We start from the raw sequence: 17,784 nt of genomic DNA on the forward strand, positions 1-17,784 counted from the left end.
GCCCGAGGTGATCAGCCTTTCCTGGTGTCTTTATGGAAACACCATGCCTCGTAAATTGGATTTCACGTGTGGTAAAGGTAAGAGCTCCCCTGATTATCCAGAAGAGGTTTATGGATATGAAATACAAATATGTGTGTGATTAATGCAGCTCGGGTTCCTTTCCTGAGCCAGCTGTTCAGCCTGAGAAACAACAACTTCTCCCCACTCTCCTGCTTTGATTTAGGTGAGATGAAGATACATCCTCCACTGCTGTACCAGCCCACAGATCCCCAGTTCCTTGGGGATAATGAGGTTGAGGTGTGTTTTCATCTATCAGAAATGGGAAAACAAAGCAGCTCAGCTCATGGAACCTGAACTGAGGTAAGCTTGAACTTTTATTTTATACAATCCTTGTTAGTTGTTGTGCTCTTCTGCATTCACAACTGACTACTTAAGCCAGACCTTAGAATAACACTTTTCTTCACATGAAACACTCACAAGATATGCAGCCTTAAGATATTCCCATTTCTTTTTACATTCACAAAACAACAACTGTTTGTGAATCTGGATTTCACCCAGCATGGGCCAGGCAGTTTATTGCTTTAATACCTTATTCCACTGCCTTAAATGAAATATCTCTGGTTTACACAGTTCATTGTTACTGAGGCGTGCTCACGTGTCCTTCTGTTGTGTTGTATCAGCGCTAAATGAAGTGTGTGAAGCAGGCCTTTGGCTCTGAGTCCAGAGTGTTTTAGCATGATTCCAATTTATAAACATGTGATTTAAATTCAGGCCTCCTATAATTGATTTCTCCAGAGATGTCAGAGGAGATAAGAACACTAACATGTGCTTCTGCTCAGCTGGGCTCGCTGTTTCCAGTTCTTCCTGTCTCTCTGCTGTAGACTTCCCATGCCAAATACTCATCTATAAAGCTGGCACAAAACCAAATCCATGGTTTATCTCAATGTGAACAAGAGAAAAGCTCATCTAATCGCACTCACGGTTGCTACTAACTGTAGGATCGTGGCGTTAAGGGCTTGGTTATGTTTTCAAAACCATTTTTGTGCTCAAGTATTATTACTTGCTCAGATTCACTCCTTAGACTAAGTCAGACTCAGTAATGATATTCACAGGGAGTCTTCCAAAAAAGTGTGGAAATACAGGTAGATGGAGCAAGTGTTGTTGCCTCTTTTCAGCTGGTGATTCTGGGCTGCTCCCAACAGCAAACTCTCCTAGTAACTGTGGCTGTTGCTGTCTGGGAGGGTTCACATCGTGCTGTGATATCACCCCAGAGGTGGGACTTTGCTCAGGTCACTCATGTCTGTGCTCACCCTGCTGAACCTCACTGGAGGGAAGGGGCAAAGAGGGGCTGCTCACAGGCTGGAATTAGAGGATGACAACAGCTTCCAACCTTGCTCTGCCATCTCAGCTGTCACTCAGTTGTGCTGGGAAGGGCAGTCAGGGCCATCTCGACCCAAGCGACGCTTTTGGGCGGGTGACAAGTGGAGTAAGGAGTGAAGGTGCAGCTGACACACACATTGCTGGTAAAGGGTTGAAGTCACCTCAGTTATTTATGACTTGTGTGTACAGAGAGAGGTCTGTCAGGAAAAGGATGTGAACCTTCCAACCTTCTAAAGGAGCCCATGGACAAACTGGGTACTGGTTTGCACCTGATCAGCTCCAATCTGCAAAAGGGCATCAGGGGAGTTGTCTTGGAGTGTTTCATCACTTGGGCAGCCCAGAGGAGAAGTGTGGCTGCAGGATTTTGCTGGCCTTTTAATAGTCAGTTCAGATTTGGGGGTTTATTTAATGGTACAGTAGTGCAGGGCAAAGCTGAGGCCTCATTTTTTCCACTGTGGAAGATGCCCATGGGGTTTGCTAGCGAGCACAGTGCACCTCTATGAGGAGTTCAGGCTAGTTCAACCCTCTTACAGCAAGTACAGTTGAAAAATCTTCAGTTTTGTTTGGCTGGAGTTTGGCAAAATCAGGTTTCATGGTGTTTAGTATTGTTTTGAACAAGGAGGTTGTGAATAGCAGCACCCAAACCACTTGGATGATTCAAATCAACAGCTTGTTGAGTCTCAACAGTGAGACAAGTCACAACCACTCCTTGATTAAAGGAGGGGAAATGTGGTATCCTTAATGATTTATATTATATAGGACAGCTTTTGGGTCAAGTGTGCAAGGAGAAGAAATATTGCTGTTGCCTTACTGACATGTTTTAGTGTTAAGGAGGTGTCAGCATTTAGTCTATACTAAACAGGTTATAGATGTCAGATGACAAATGACAGTGGGAGCAGACAGAGGAGGGGACCAGTGGAAGGTTTAGGAGAGTAAGAATCCATCTTTCCCAGGCTGCAGCTGATGCCAGACACCCGAAAGCTGCTTTTAACAGACCAAGGAAGAGTCACAGCTGATGTTGGTTATTTAAAATTTTATTTGCCTCTAATTTATTCTCATAAAAACACTCTAGTCTATTTGGTTTTAGTATTCAGACAGTACAGACTTCTGATATTATCACAAGTGATATTAGAGAAGCAGTACAAACCAATCTACCTTAGCATGTAACCAAGCACAGGTGGAACTAAACCCACCCACACTTGCAAAAACTAACCTGTTTTCTTAGGCTTTATAGTTCAAATGCAATACTCAGTTAATGGTTATAGTCACCAAACCATATAAATAAAATCTAACAGGGTAAAATGGGAACAGCTGAGTGTGCAAGAGTCAAAGTAAAAATATGTAGATAGGTATTTTGCTAATTAGAGCAATCACCAATTAACTGCATCTATGTTGTAACTGTCTCTTATAGGTGTGAGTTTTCCTCTTCATTTCCAGTTAAAGTTCATCACTTTCATACAGTCCAGACTGCTCAGCCAAACGCTGAAACTCTCCTTCTGGTGAGAAAGCTTGTTTCACATCCAGTCCTCTTCCATTAAGTGCCAAATACTTGCTAAAAGTTGGTCGAACCCGTAACTGCTTTGGGGCTGGAAGTGGCTTATTTGCATGTGCTGGAATAGAATAAAAAAAGCCTCTTTCAATGTCTTCCCAGACTGTAGCAAGACCCGCAATAGAGCAACCCAATTGCTTTTAATTTGCTGTATAAACCAGCAAACCCCCGGGAGGAATTTAACAGATAAGCCCATATCTCAGACAGCAGAGACTTAAATTCACCCTCCTTCCTGGTGCCAATCAAATTATAGTCTTCAAACAGGGCAAAGGACACAACACAGTGTCCTGGTACTAAACAAAAGAGATTTTCACAGGATAGTTACTTTTGTCCTGTTCAGTATCCTTGGAAAGGAATCCTCCCAGCGGTCTGAGCTTCTTGAGGTTAATCTTGAGGGCCTGTTCTGAATACAAATGCACTTTTTTGTGGCACTGTGACCTGGTACTTACTTGCAACCTCTAGCCTGGCGTGGCACGTGGCCACTCCTGCCCCGTTGACAGCAGACACAGTGTACCAGCCAGCGTCCTTCTTGTTTGCATTGTGGATCAGGAGGCAAATCCTCCCGGTGTTGTCATGGAGCAAGCTGAAAAATGAAGGTGTTCGTGTGTCAGTGCTTTGAGGGGGAAGGAGGGGAGATGTTGAAATCAGAGTCAGCTTACACGCTGAGGAAGCCCCAGAACAATTCTTGCAGGGCACTGCAAACTGTGCAGACACAAACACTGCGTTTGTGTTACGAGCCACCAGTGATTCACATCGTGACACAGCTCAGGTGTCGTGTAGCCCCACAGCCTCAGAGCACGAGGAAACACTCCCTGTTTCAGTCCTAAAGCTGTGCTTCTCCACAGGGGCATCTGGGCACTTCTGTGCCCTCAGAACAAGGCTCTCAGGGTTGCTCCTGTCCGGCACAGTGATCTGTGCCCTTGGTGCCGTGCACACGAGGGGCAGGCCCAGCTTTCCAGCCTGCTGCTTTTAGAAACCAGCCCATTTTAAATTTGAATTAACAGATACCGGTTATTGTTTTCTAACACACCAACGGCCAACTCATCAGCGGGGTACCTTATTCGGTCTGTATTATATTGTACCATTTCGTTGTTTCTTTTCCAGTAAATCCGAGGGGTTGGGATGGCAGAGATCTGGCATTCCAGCCGGGCTGTGTCTCCTTCGAAAACCTTTTTGCTCTGTGGCTTGAAGATGAAAGTTGGAGGCATGTGATGTTCTTTTGCTAAATGAAAGAGGAAAGATAAGGAGGAGTTACTGGAAGCGTGGAATGCTCATATCACACTCAGGCTTTAAGATTTCAGAATGCTAAATTCAGCAGGACATGTGTTCCTTACTGCATCTCCTCAGCCTGCAGGCAATTCCCAGGAGCATAAGGGTGTAATAAACACAATCCACTTTAGAAGGAGAGTCAATTAATATATGTTATCAACCCTCAGAGATTAATGACATTAATTAAATTAAATTCTGGACATCCCACTATGTCGAAATATCCTGCTATAAGTGCTTTGAAGAAATGTGGCATCTCAGATACATTTATTAAAATAGCCTTAGAAAAGATAAGGTGTTTGTTATTGTTTGAGCCTGAATGTCTGGAGGGCTCCCTCTGCTTCTTAATTGTTTAGTGTCCCAAATGCAGAGAGGAAAGCATTGCCAAGTAATTATCAGTGCTCTCAGTCTTACCAATTACTTCCACTTTCACTGTGAAAGATGCTTCTCCTGCACGGTTCACAGCCACACATTCGTACGCCCCTGCATCAGATGATTTGACTGCTTCAAAAATGAACGAGTGGAATCCCTTTTCTGACACTATCATTTTATGGAACTGATCCTGATGAACCATCCTTCCATTCTGGTACCACATCACATCTGGAGTGGGCAGCCCACTCACCTGTGAGGGAGAGGAAAGCAGTGAAGAGTTGAACAGCTTTAAGATAATAAAAACCTTGTCTGTTCCAGCAAGGGCACAGTTGCTTCAGGGAAGACTCATTAAAGGCAGGCTGGTCCTAGACAGACTTCACTGGATGTGTCCACTGAAGTAGTGGAATCCCAGTGCAAAGCACAAGGTTCCCTGCCAAAATGCCTATTTTTCAGCAGAGCATTAATATTCATTCTTCCCAGGGAGATCTGTGGTGATCCACATTTACCAATATTTAGCTTTCACCGTATTCTTATGCAGCTAATTCCATTTACATTTGCCAAGGGAAAATGCTGAAACATTTGGCCATCTCCTATTTCTTGGTTTACATCAAACAGGGAGACCCTGCACCACCTGCCATTAGTGCTCTGGGCTCAGAGACCTCTCTCCACGCCCCAAACCCCAAGAGGGAATGGAATGGGAAGGGAGAAGTTGGTGTTACTTTGAAGTCGAGCCTGCAGAACCGCCCCTCCTCAATAACCACGTCCTCAGGCACTTGTGTGAAACGGGGCTGGAAAAACTTCTCCTGGATTGAGTCATGTCCACGTTCATCTCCTCTTGAGGATGGTCTGCTCCTAAAAAGGGGACAGAAACAGGTAATTGTGTAAAAGTTACTGTAGCACAAATGACACTGAAGCTCTGATTGCAGCTGGAGTCCCTCAACACATTCAGGAATCCAACACGACACATTCAGGAATCCAAAACTACAGTTCTGGTTGGTTTTTCAGCTGCAAGGTGTGGCTTTTGAGCAACCATTTCTCTTGCTCAAGTTGTTCAATTCAACACAGAGGCATAACCTTCATCTTTGGCCTAATATCCAAAAGAATTGACAAGAATTGTGGAGGCTGTGTTCTGCCATGCTGTGTTTCAACATTTGCATTCTCAGCCCTTGCTCTGAGTAGAAATTAGCCCTCTAGAATACAAAGAGTATTTTCCCAAGGTGCATGGAGTTTTTAAACCTCCAGTGCTATGCTTAGAATTCACTGGATTAAGATCATAGGTATCATCAACCATCCACAAACAGCAGCATTTTAGTTGAAAGGAAGTGAGAAAGTTTGGTAATTACTACTTTAGAAAAAGGGATAAGTAGTGAAGTTAAACTAACACTGCCTAGAAACATTTGAAATAAAGTCTTGAAGAATAGCATAAAGTTCATGCTTTACCTTACATGTGTTGTAGGAACCTGCAGCCTGACGTTTTCTGCATTCTGGTGCTTGGAAAGAGAAAGAGGAGAGGTGAGTTCACTTACAAAGATTTATCTATAAACTGAACAAGAAGCCATTTTAAGTTTTTATACTGACTGCTGCTTAAAAGCAAACTGACTGTACTTCAGAAGTCACTGGGACAAGAGGTGAAGGAAGTGGCATCAGGACCTGACACCCTCTGTGTTCAGCGTAGGCTTTGCCACGACAGTGACAAGTGCCATGAATAGAAGGGCAGAACTTCTCATCACTGCACAGGTGAGAGGTGCAGTCTGGTTTGGCACACGAGGCTCTGGGCCAGCCAATAACCCTTGTTAGAGAGGAGCAGTACTACTGGCAGTGTCTAAAATGAGAGCTAAGTACAGAGTGTCCTTCCCCATAGCAGGAATAGAAGTGGAGTCGCTGGCAGGAGCGTTGTATTGTGCCCACTTAAATATGGTACCAACAGCCATGGACACTTGCTGAGCTGGAAAATACTTTTCTTTCTAGATCACAGCACCAACTAAGCTTGCTGACAACTCCACAATCACATGACTAAATCTGCCAAAGTACCCAGGATTGATTCCTGTTAGGAGCCTGGATGTTTGGAAAATGCAGCAGAGTTTGCTGCCAGCGACTCGTTTTAGCAATGGAGTCAGAGAGAGCAAACACTGCATGGAAATTTCTGGAGTGTTTGCATTGAGCCATTCCAGTGCTTGGTTCTGTGCTCTGCAGCCCAGTCCTGAGGAACGTTTAAGCCTGGGTTTAAAGTTCAAGCACAAAGCAGCCTTCAGTTCAGGGGAAGTGTTACATGGACGAGGGTTTTGCTGGACTGAGTTCAGTGTTGAGTCCAAAGGCAGTTGCCTGGATCTGCTCACTTTGTACAGTTACTACTTGTCTTGTGAAATGATGCTGTAGTGATGAAGTTGCTGATGATTCTAATGATCTGTTACATGAACTGACTGTGTAGCTCCTGAGGAATCAGCAGGCTGAATGAATCAATTTAAAAATAAGACTGAATAATGGGAATAAGATATCCCAAACATGAGCCAATCTCTGCTTCCAATATTCTTCTTTAAAGCAGCATTTCACCCATGCCGAAAAGTTGTCAGTCATCCTATTTTGACTGAATGCTTCCTTGTTCTCTGCAAAGGATAAGGCTTCCCTTGCTGTCTGACATTCATAATTTTCCCATCTTGCCTGCTGTTGCCAGGTTGGGGAGAAATAGCTCAAATTGTGTATTCCTCCCTTGCTGTGATCTTAAGTGTCTCTTACATGGAGGAGTTTTGCTAACTGCACTTTGGCAGGTGTTTGCCTGCTCCTGGCTCTTTGCTGCAGCAGCAGGAGGGATGTTTTCTTTGGCTGCACAGGTACCCAGTGCCATACCATGGACATTTCCACTAACTTTGAGCACAGAAGTGCCAAAGAGAGCTTCTAACCGGCCTGAATAACCAGCAATTGATGCAAGTCTCCAACTGAAACTCTTTTGAAAATGCCATCAGTAATAGATTCTTGTCTAGCAGCATGTGGGCTGCTAAAATAACTGCTTTGCTTTCTCTCAATGACTGCAGACCCCCAGAAGGGCTAAAGCCCATCTGATCCCACCCCAAGGCCCTGACCTCTTGTAGCCAATGCCACTTATCTGACATTGTCAGTGACAGGTGTAATGTTGCTCTCCTGGCCAAGCCTGCACTGGGTACCTGGATCCCTCCCCGTGCTGCTCCCTGCCTGTCACAGCCAGGGTGTCCCAGGCTGTGCAGCAGCTGTTGTAATTCCTCCCTGGAGAATTCATTCCTACAGATCAGGCCCAGCAAGGGAATGGTGCTTAAATTCTCCCCCCCTCTCCTACCACCCCCCAGAGCCCCAAATCTCTCCTGTACAGAGCTCTGCCAGGGAGAGCCACCCCCTCCCCGCACTGGTACCAAACAACCCCCATCTCTGCCCCATTCAGGTAGGAGCAGGTCACAGCACAATCACCAGGAAATCCTCGTTCTAGAGACAGGTCCCCATTTACCTGTGCATTCTGCATGTTGTCCTCACTCTGTGTTTCCAGCACAGAGGCAGCATTCACTGGTCCGAGCAGCCTGCGAGCCATTCTCTCTTCATAAGTTAATCTCTAAAGCAGAGTGGAGAGGAATTCTAGTCAGAAGTCCATTTACTATTTCAGATCAGCTTGTAAGGGCACATTAATATGCCACGAATTCAGGGTGCTGTCAATGAAAGCAGCAGCTGAACAGAAGCCCCACGTCTGGCCCGGAGGGTTTGCGGTCTGTGATGCCCACTGAAGTCAGCTCAATATATACAGCACTGAAATGCAGAAAAGATTAAACTGCCTGTTCATCAAAGCCTCTCTAATGCCATCTGTGGCCTTCCACTCCTCCTCTTTCTCTGCTGGGATTATTTATGGGTAACTGATGGCATCATCCTCAGAAGCCAGACTAAGTCCCAGGGTACCTCTCTGTTAGCACTGGGAAAACTTCCCAAGTCATTCAGCTGTGGAGCTACAGGCATGATGGATGCTTGGCATCCCCTGCTCCCAAAAAAGCAAGAGCCACACCAGAAGCAGACACAGCCAGAGGGGAGCAGCACTACCCCTGAAAGCACGAGGGAACTTTATGCCAGTGCAGCATCCACTGGTTGAAATGCTGCGTGCTGAGTGTAGGGGAGGCAAGGACACATTTCAGGCACGAAACAGAAAGTTCCTGCAAAATAGATGCGGTACACAGTGATAAAAATGAGCAGAGTTAAATTCAAGCTCTGTCAGCTGGGTTACTTTAGAAGAGTTTGTTACTCCCTTGAGCACCAGAACACCTGACACTTCTCTGCCCACAAAGTTTGAGTTTGGATTTTGTGACGTGCGGACAAACTCGGGCTGAATTTCTGCTGTGAACAAGACGTGTGTGTGTGTGTGTGTGTGTCTGCTGGGTAGGTAAAGGCTGGGGAGGCTTGTGGGACTTTTCTTTAGAAGAGAGCACGAGACCTTTAGCCAAACCTGTGAGGGCTTAATAACCCTGAGTCCTTACGTCCGTATCAAGTGTGGCTGAGATTGGCCAGTGGGGTCAGATGCTGCTGGAGGACAAGGGGAGGAGGACACAGAGTGGTGATTGCATAAGCCTTATTTTTAGCCTGGCTTCCTATGGGAAGAAAAGCTGACTTGCTACAACAAGCCTTCTCCCAGCAGATAGGACATTCCTGTTAGGGACACATTAAGTCAGATTTGACCTATTTGTTTTCCCCTTCAGTATTCAAAATTACACACAAATGTGTTCTCACTGATGATAATGAAAAAACTCCTTTCTGCTGCAGGGGAAAGAAGATGGAACCTATAAACACTGGGCTTTTACCAGTCTGCCTCCAGCTGCAGGAAGGTTCCCACATTACAGACTTGCTCACTCTAGCTTGCTGCAATGGGCTTCCCTACTGGTAAGCAAATTTTTCTCCCAGATTTGGTTTCCTTGGTAAAGAGGATTGCATTTTGCCCCTCTGCAGAATAAATAATTAAGTACTGAGGCTGAGGCCTTCTTATAGGAGACAGACTTTATGATAAAAGCTCATGTAATTTCTTTCATTTGTTGCTGTTCATATAAAAAGAAATCAAAGAAGTTTACCATATGTGGTGGTAATCTCTAGAATGAGCTTTCAAATATTCCAATATTTCACCAAGTTCTAATGATTTTGAGTGGTTTGTTAACCCCAGTGTTGAAAACCAGGGTGTAATCATATCTGCAGAACTGAGGGATTCTCCTTGGGTTTCTAGTTGTGTGTGGATATGATGTTGAGCAGGATCCCCAACAGAGAGTTTAAATTTGTGCCACAGCTCTAAACACACATCTTTCTGTTGAGCCTGGACTTAATTTGGTTGCAGGATAAGAGGGAAAGGCAATAGCAGCTCAAAGCCACGTTGCTGTATCAAATGGCTTTCAGAAGTCAACACATCCCTTACTGAAGTCAGGGGAGATGCAGACATTCAGCTGCTACAATAAATGCCCACAGACACACAGCAACCATCTCTCTTGCCACACATTCAGGCTTCCATCATGCACTGCCCATGTGCTGCTCCTCTACTGGGAAGGGCCTTCTCGGTCCTGAGCTGAGCCTGGCCCACCAGAGCAGCTATTTGCATTCTAATACCAAAAATAACTGTGAAAAGGTGCTGGGAAATGAAGAGGTTGAATGTAAGTCTTTCTAAACCACACCTTTTTCTCCACCCCTGACCCATGATTAGAAATGGAGTTGCTGTTGGAAGAGATGTTTTTTTTAACTTTTCTAATGGAAAAGTTCAGCCACATGACACTGAAAGAATATTCTGTTTGTAAATGGCTCAAAGAACTCTCGTGGGATCTGCTGAGGTTCTGAGTAGAGGTGTTTGGGCAGTGTTGCTCCTGCATTTCGTTTTGCTTTTAGCTCAGTTTGGAGGCTCCAGCCTCTGGGGTACTAGAACTCATCTCTGCTTGCACTACTGAGAATCCCATCAAATGTCTCTTTAACCAGCAGGTTTCCCTTACCTGGTTGCCATTCTGGAGAAGGTTGTCTTTGCATCGGAGTTTCTTTTCCAAGTCCTGAATGAGGGCCTCTTTTGTTCCTCTAATTTCTTGGTCTGATGTCTTCTGCATAGAGTTGATGCTGGCTTGTTTGTTATACATTGGCTGGGAGTAACTGCTCGTGCAGGAAGAGAAAACAAAGTTAACTCCCGTGGGCCTGCTGGGCTGTTTGCTGCAGCTTCACTGAATGCACACAAAAATGTGAACCTGCCTCTTAAAAACTGTGGTTCAAATGAACCCATAAAGCATCTGGGAGATGAATGGGCCAGGCTGGGTATCAAAAACTTGAGGGGAAGCATCATGGCATAGCCAAGTCATTGAGTGTCCTCCCACAACACTCACTGTTCAGCATCCCTGTGTTGTGCCCCTCCCGTATCCTGGTCCTGTAATCCATAGCCAACAGACATGATCAACTCCTGGAGTTTGATAGTACATTTGATTCTGAAATATTCTGGGAAAAGAGGAGCATCCATCAAAAGGGGTTGCAAAGGTCTGCTGGAGGTCACAGCACTCTGTGCTGACAGGATCTATAACCCTGTTTGTGATGTGCAGCCCTCGTGTGCTGCACTTGGGTTCAGAAATTGTTTCTACTGAAAATCCTCTTCCCCCTGTCACTTGGGAATTCTGCTCATTAGAGCAGGGTAGAAGGGTTATAATTCTGGAATACTCCCAGCACAGCTCGGACTTAATAACTTGCTTAAGTTATAACTTAAGAACTTTAATAATTTGCCAACAGATTAATATGTCTCATGTCCCTGTTTGCCCATTAGTAGCGTGATTGGGAAAATAATTCCTCAACTCTCTGGGTGTTGCATTTAAGAGCAGCTTATCTGAAAAGCATAGTGAGGCACCCACACCCTTTGCTATGGAAACAAACAACCCCACACTATGCACACAAACTCCAGCAGTCACTCCACATGTGTTTCTAATGCCCCACACTCTTGCAGGAGTTTAGCAAACACTCCTGAGAGCCCCAGCTCACCCAGTCTGTCTTACCTTCCCTCTTCCCACAGTGCTGTGATTCAGAAATCCCCCAGAAACATTCAGGTTACCTGAATGCAAGCTGACACTTAAACCTTGATTTATATCCAGGCCAGCAGGACCCCTGCCCCTATCACCTTTCTAATATTTCCAGTTGAGTGTTTGTGCATATTCTGCCCTGACTTTCCCCAGGACCTCCAGCTAACATTGGCAGGAATACAAGTTGGTGAGAAGGCAAGGCCCAGCTCCCTTTGAGATCTCACTGACCTTGGGAGATATTTGGATTGCAGCCCAAAGGCAAAATGATATAATACATATTCAGGAAAGAATTTAGTCTTTGGTCTAAAGGGGTAATATTTTCAAGTGGCTGCCTTTCTGTTTGCACATATGATTAATGGAAAGGGTGTTGTAGGTGAGTGTAGAGTCTCACCATGATGTGGAACCTGAAAACACTGCTGAGACTTACTAGACAATTCTCCAAGTTGTTTATATGTGGGAAGTACTACTGCCTTTCCCCATCTCCCCATTCATAAGCCATGCTCGTTGAGGAAGTTAATTTGAGATGGGTATCAATCTTCTACTCTGAATAACCCCAATTAAGAGATTTCTTTCAAATCAAACTAAACTAATCAAACTGACTCCAGAAAACCCACACAGCTGTGCAGTTTAATTCCTGATGGACACCCATCTCTCCCACACAGTCACCAGGGGGAAAGCTCAGCCTCCTAACCCGAGTCCTGCAGAGTCCTGCCCTGAACACGACAAGTCAGTGGGAGCTGTGCCGTTGGCTTTGGCCCCAGCTGGTGTTTCATGGGGTGGTTGGATTTGGGATGGTCAGTGCACGGGAGAGGCCAGGCCAGAGGGAAGCAGGGGGAGGTTAGAAGGCTGTGTATACTTACTGAGGTTCCATGGGAGAAGGAGTTTGGCTGTTATAGTCGGGCTGCGAGGGGAGCACTGAGCACAGGAATGCTGCGGGGGATTGGTTAGGCATGGGTATAAGCCTCTGCCCAGATGATGAGCTAGCAGGAGACTGTGCAGATGCAGGAGTGATGGGATATGTGGATTCCTTGGGGGCACTACAGGAAGGCGAGGAGAGCGTGATTGAAGAGCTCAGCGATGACGAGGAGGAGAATTTCTGCCCGCTCGGGTTGCGAGGCTGAATGAGGATGGAGGACTGTTTGATCTCTCTGCTCGACTCCGCGGAGGCTGCGGGTCCTGGAGGCTGCTGCTGCCCTTGACACACATTCTTAGACTGGATAAAGTGTTTTGGACGTTCGTAGTTAAACATGGTTGGTTGGCACATGGAGGAAACGGATGGGAGGTTGGGGACACTCATAGGAGAGGTTTCGCGGCTGTCCTGGGTTTTTGTTGGTGATAACTGGCTTTGGATGGGTGGCTGGTAAAAACTAGGTGGTAGGCCACAAAAGTTGTCTTGGCTGGGCTCCTGGATAGAATGGAACCCTTGCCTTGCAGAATAGAGGCTTTCCTGGTGTGGATTTTCCCTTAAGGAAGACAATACAGATAAAATAAATTGTACATCACAAGCTGAATCACAAAAATGCTGTGTCGTGAGCAGTCATTAGCAATCCAAAGAATAGGAGGTTCAGGCAACTGACAATTAAAGCTTGAGCTTAGAATAAAGATATTCAGGATTTATTAGAACTATTCCTGAACTGTCTGAACATTTTGGATTACAATAACAAGCCATGCAGTCTGTCTGCCTCAGGCACAGTGTTCACTGTGGCTTTTATATGCCAGAGCCCAGTAAACTCTGAATAAATAGCAATTGTTTTATCAAGACCCCTTGCCACCTGCATAAATCTGCAGATAACTGTGGATACTACTGCTAAGCAAGGTAATTTGCCACATATAATTTCAGCTAAAGAGCCCTGTATCCTTCTACTTCATGCCCTGTCAAAATACTAAATTCTTTCTCCTCAGAGAATTGGCTATTTGTGCTGAGAAATTCCTTATACCATAGGGAAGCATGAAACAGGTTCCACTTGCTTTTAATCCTAAAACTAAACCTTTGAAACCAAGTGTCCTGATTTCTTCTTTAATGGGTTTTGAATTCAGAGCTTTTCATATCCAACTGAGATTTGGGATTGGAATGCCAAGGACTGTGCTTTTCCATTTGAAGTGATTTCCCAAGACTTGCTGTTCAGCCTACTACTGTCATTCTGACAATTAGCTGCAGGATAAGGGGTGCATTTATTTTGCAGGTGCTTGATATCTAAACCTGGGCTTTCCATCAACTAAACACCCAGGAAGGTTTCATTAGACTGAGCTGAGCAAGCTTGTTAAAACGAACAAACAATTTCAGCTCCAGGATAAAAAAAAAAATCCCCCAAAATAAACATAAAGCTACTAATAAAAAAAAAAAAAAGAGAATATAAATCCACCCAGTTACATGTGCTGGAAAAAATTGTAATCTTGCCCCACCAAGATCAGCTGTTTTGCTGCTATATATACCCAGTATATTGTATTCCTCTCCTTGGAGAGCCCAAAGAAGGGCTCCAGGAGGTCATAAATCCCCATGGGGGGACATAACTGAAGACATCACTTTCATTTCAAAAATTCAAGGCTTTCATTTCCTAAAGGTGATCATCAATAATAGTTCTACATTAACTGTATGTAAACAGAGGCTTTATAGTAAAAATTCCCTAACTTTCCCCTTGTCATGCTCTTGGAATTTGAAGCTGGCTCAAATTTTTGGAGCATGTCCACACTATGTTCTCATTCACCGATGCAGAAAACTTGTTGAGTCTTATCCCATTTTTTATATGACTACCTGTGTACAGATTTTTACTCTCCTTTTACCCACAGGCTGCGCACAGAAACCAGCGTTTACTTTGTTTTCTAGAGCACAGCAAGCTCCGACCCACAGCGTCACTTCTCACAGCGAGGGGTAAGTTACCGTTTTCCTCAAATCATTCCACCTTGATTCGGGAGGGAAAAAAAAAAAAAAATCCGAAGAGACTTTTGACCTTACGAGATGATAGCAGTAAGTAACAATAGGGACAGCTTGCTTAAAAAAAAAAAAAAAAGGAAAAAAAAAAACCAAACAAAAAACAAAGGGCTTTTTTTTCCTCTGTTTCCACTGTTCCTCTGTTACCTTTGACAGCACCTCACCTTAAAGGCACCTTTCCACCTCAGCATTTCCTTGCAGTCCCTCATGCCACCTCCCTAACCAGCCTCGAAGCGAAAAGTGACGTGGAAAAAAAAAAAAACAAAAACAAAAAACCAAAACCAAAAACCCAAACAAGCACCTTACCTACAGCCTAGAAGTTGTCACCTGGGCTTTAAGCGGTATTTGGGGCAGGGCCGGTCATTCCCCGGGCCGGGCTGTCATAGCCGCCCTGTGCGCGGCGTGACGGGGAGGCTTTAATGTGCAGCCAGCGGTGACACCGCGGGACCCGCGTGTCCCCGGCCCCCGCCGTGTCACAATAAGAGTCTCCACTGCCCGGACACTCGTCCCAGGGCCGGAGCCGGGGATTTTGGGCAGGTGCCCGCGGGCAGCGAATCCCCCGCCGGGGGCAGCGGTGGGACCGCCCGGCGCTCGCAGGGGCTGGTCCGGGCGCTGATGGAAGGGGCGGCCGGACCTCGCTCCTGCCCCCGGTCTGGCCCCGCTCCCGGACCCCGCTGCGGGTCTGGGGACTCCCCCGGGAGCTCTGGGGGTGGCGGGGGGCAGGAGCCGCCGGCCCCGGCTCTCCCCGTCCCGTCCCGCCCCGAGGGGACGCGGCCGGAGCTCAGCGCGGCCGCTCCCGGGAGCGCCTCTCGCTCCGCAGGAGAAGGGAGAGAAATGAAGGCGACGGCTTTTGAGCAGAAAAGCAGCTTTTCTGCCCGTAGCACCGCCAGGGAGCAGCGAGGAAGGACTGCTGGAGTATGTTTTAATGTCCCTAAATCCCACTCCGTTATCCCAGTGAAATCGTTGCCCAGGGAAGCTGTGGCTGCCCCATCCCTGGAAATGTTCAAGGCGAGGTTGAACGGGGCCCCGAGCAACCTGGTCTAGTGCAAAGTGTCCCTGCCCATGGCAGGGGATTTGGAATTGGGTGATCTCTAAGGTGCCTTCCAACCAAAACCACTCTCTGATTCTAAATTCCTTGTTAAATTCATTTACTAATTGCCTGTGTAGCAATAACACCCTGGTTCTGCTTTCAAGGCTGTGCACTTAAAGGCAGTAAGTACTCCAGAGACAGGTTTAAACGTGGTTTAAGTATCTCCGGCCCCAGGGCAACCCCCACCCCGCTCCAGTGCAGAGCTGTCAGAAGCAGTGGCACTCTTCATGGATGTGTCTGAACAGTCACAAACTGAATAGCAACACTAGACTTACAAAAATAATATACGATAAAAATATGTTAAATATTTATAGTTTTATGTCTATGTTCATTATTACAGCTATTTGCATGGACTAAAAAAATGCAACTATGGTGTTTTCACCAGCACAGCAATAGATCCTGGTGGCAGTTTAGGTGATTCCTATCCCTTTTAATCAACAGTTCAATGCCTAATTGCATCTTAAATTAACATTATAGTGTTTTAAGTATTTTAATTATACTCTGGCAACTCTTGCCTATTGTTTAAAAGCACCCCAAGCCTGAAAGTACTGCAGCTGGGCTGAGTGTGGGCTCTCAGCCTCCTCCTCTCTCCCTTCACTGTGCCCTTGAGTCTGTCAGCACAGCGATCTTCAAGAGGTTAATCCACATTTAGTGTTTGTATTAAACATCGGCCCAGCGTTTGTGAACTAAAACTTACATAGCAGGTGTTAATTGAGTGCTAATTTATTTAAATTCCTCCTCGTGGAAGTGATTAAGGGAGGGAGCGTGTCCCTAGTTGTTGGAGAAGTTATTTGCTTTTGAGGTAAAAAAAATAAAAAAAAAATCGGTAGTTTGCGCAGAGTGAGTACTAAAAAAAAAAAAAAGGTACCTGTGGGATGATCATTTGCCCTGCAGGAAGCTGTGAACATGGTAAAGGTCAGACTGTGTGCTCAGACAGGCTCCCTGACTCCTCACCGACTTCAATGAGGGTGCAGTGTGCTTAGTTCAGAACTAAAGGTGGCTGCAAGGCACCAATTTAAGGACAGCTTTATACACTTGAAAGACTGGACACAAGGGAGACGACTTGTGTGAAAGAGAAGGAACAGAAAAACGTGAGATCCAGAAGACAGGGGGGAAAAGAAAAAAAGAAAGAACTGGAAGCTGAACTGATAAAAGCAGAGGAATAAATCTCATTGCCTGTGCCAAGTAACTTAATAGTGCTGTGCCCAGCACTTCGAGGTGTTAGAAACCAGCTTTTCTGTCCTGCTTCAGTTTACTTTCTAAGAATGGTGACTTGCTGTGACTGATCAGGTTCTCCTTAGTTGCTTGAGTCATGCAGGAAAAAATGTCTAGAAGGAGAGTTAAGAATATTTTGCTTATTTATTAAGGACACTTAAAAGCTACTTAAAAGGCCTGCCAGTACAGTTAGTGCCTGAAGCCTTTTCTTTTGCTTGGATTAAGTTCCTTTAATGAAGTTAATAATCAGCATAGATTTTGTTCTGCTCCTTTAAGGCTGTTGAGGAGGACACACTGTAATCTGCAGGTATAAAGGGCTCAGAAAGGAGTAGTGAGAGTCTTCTTGAATTCCATTTCCTGGCTTTTGTGGAGTGGCTGTTACTAAGCAATAACTGGGAGAAGTAAGAGTACAAGGGTTTTGTTCATTTTATAGTTATTCCCAGTAATGGCTTTGTTCTGTCATCACTGTCTTTGTTGGTATTTACCTTTGGTAATACAATTGCAACCACATATGCTACATGAGAGAGTTATGTGCTAAATCTGACTAAAAAGACTTATTTTACAGCCAGTCATTAGCTATGATTGCTGAGTTTGAGGTAACAGCAACATTTACAATGCTGTGCCCCGTTCATAACGATGTTTCAAAGCACGTGGCAATAAGTCTGTGGGCTTTAAAGATATTTAAATGCTCACAGATGGGTATATTTTAGTAGTTTCACTCTGTATCTTGAGATGTGTCCAAAGTCTGGTTCAGCACTGCTGTCAGTCAAAAGCAATCTGCAGCTCTGTATACTAGTTAATGTTTTATATTTTAAAAAGCTATTACATAGCTGATTTTGATGGCATGTTATATCCCTTCATGCAGTGGGGTCTTTTTAGTGTCCCAGCTGATTTCCCTGGAGCAAGCCTGGATTTCATGGAAGCCAAACTGAGAGCCTCCTCTTAGTGATCTGCAAGTTATTGA

General features: G+C 45.2%; 1 protein-coding gene across 2 annotated transcripts; it reads right to left on the reverse strand.

Annotated features, from left to right (window-relative positions):
• Positions 1-2,396: 2,396 nt before the first annotated feature.
• Positions 2,397-14,921, reverse strand: MYOT (myotilin). 2 transcript variants are annotated; one of them, XM_017827873.1, is made up of 10 exons: positions 14,822-14,921; positions 12,447-13,049; positions 10,531-10,681; positions 8,040-8,141; positions 6,008-6,057; positions 5,287-5,419; positions 4,610-4,817; positions 3,986-4,151; positions 3,379-3,512; positions 2,397-2,990 (listed from the first exon to the last, which is right to left on the reverse strand). In XM_017827873.1, the coding sequence occupies exons 2-10, from the start codon at positions 12,881-12,883 to the stop codon at positions 2,818-2,820; spliced, it is 1,554 nt and encodes a 517-aa protein (XP_017683362.1). In that variant the 5' UTR covers positions 12,884-13,049; positions 14,822-14,921; the 3' UTR covers positions 2,397-2,817. The 2 variants fall into 2 exon arrangements, with proteins under 2 accessions (XP_017683362.1, XP_017683363.1); XM_017827874.1 differs by lacking the exon at positions 12,447-13,049 and having other exon boundaries at positions 14,822-14,879.
• Between the last annotated feature and the right edge of the window lie 2,863 nt (positions 14,922-17,784).

This window comes from Lepidothrix coronata, unplaced genomic scaffold (genome assembly GCF_001604755.1).
Source record: "Lepidothrix coronata isolate B3197 unplaced genomic scaffold, Lepidothrix_coronata-1.0 Scaffold144, whole genome shotgun sequence".
Lineage (NCBI taxonomy): Eukaryota > Metazoa > Chordata > Aves > Passeriformes > Pipridae > Lepidothrix > Lepidothrix coronata.

What these genes read in the sequence shown, in the direction of transcription:
- MYOT (XM_017827873.1), bottom strand. Translation starts at nt 12,883, where the DNA reads ATGAGTGTCCCCAACCTCCCATCCGTTTCCTCCATGTGCCAACCAACC. An exon ending in GTTCCTACAACACATGTAAG is followed by an intron (nt 5,420 to 6,007) that starts GTAAAGCATGAA and finishes TCCCCTTTTTAG; the next exon opens with GAGCAGACCATCCTCAAGAG. An exon ending in AGTGAAAGTGGAAGTAATTG is followed by an intron (nt 4,152 to 4,609) that starts GTAAGACTGAGA and finishes TCTTTCATTTAG; the next exon opens with CAAAAGAACATCACATGCCT.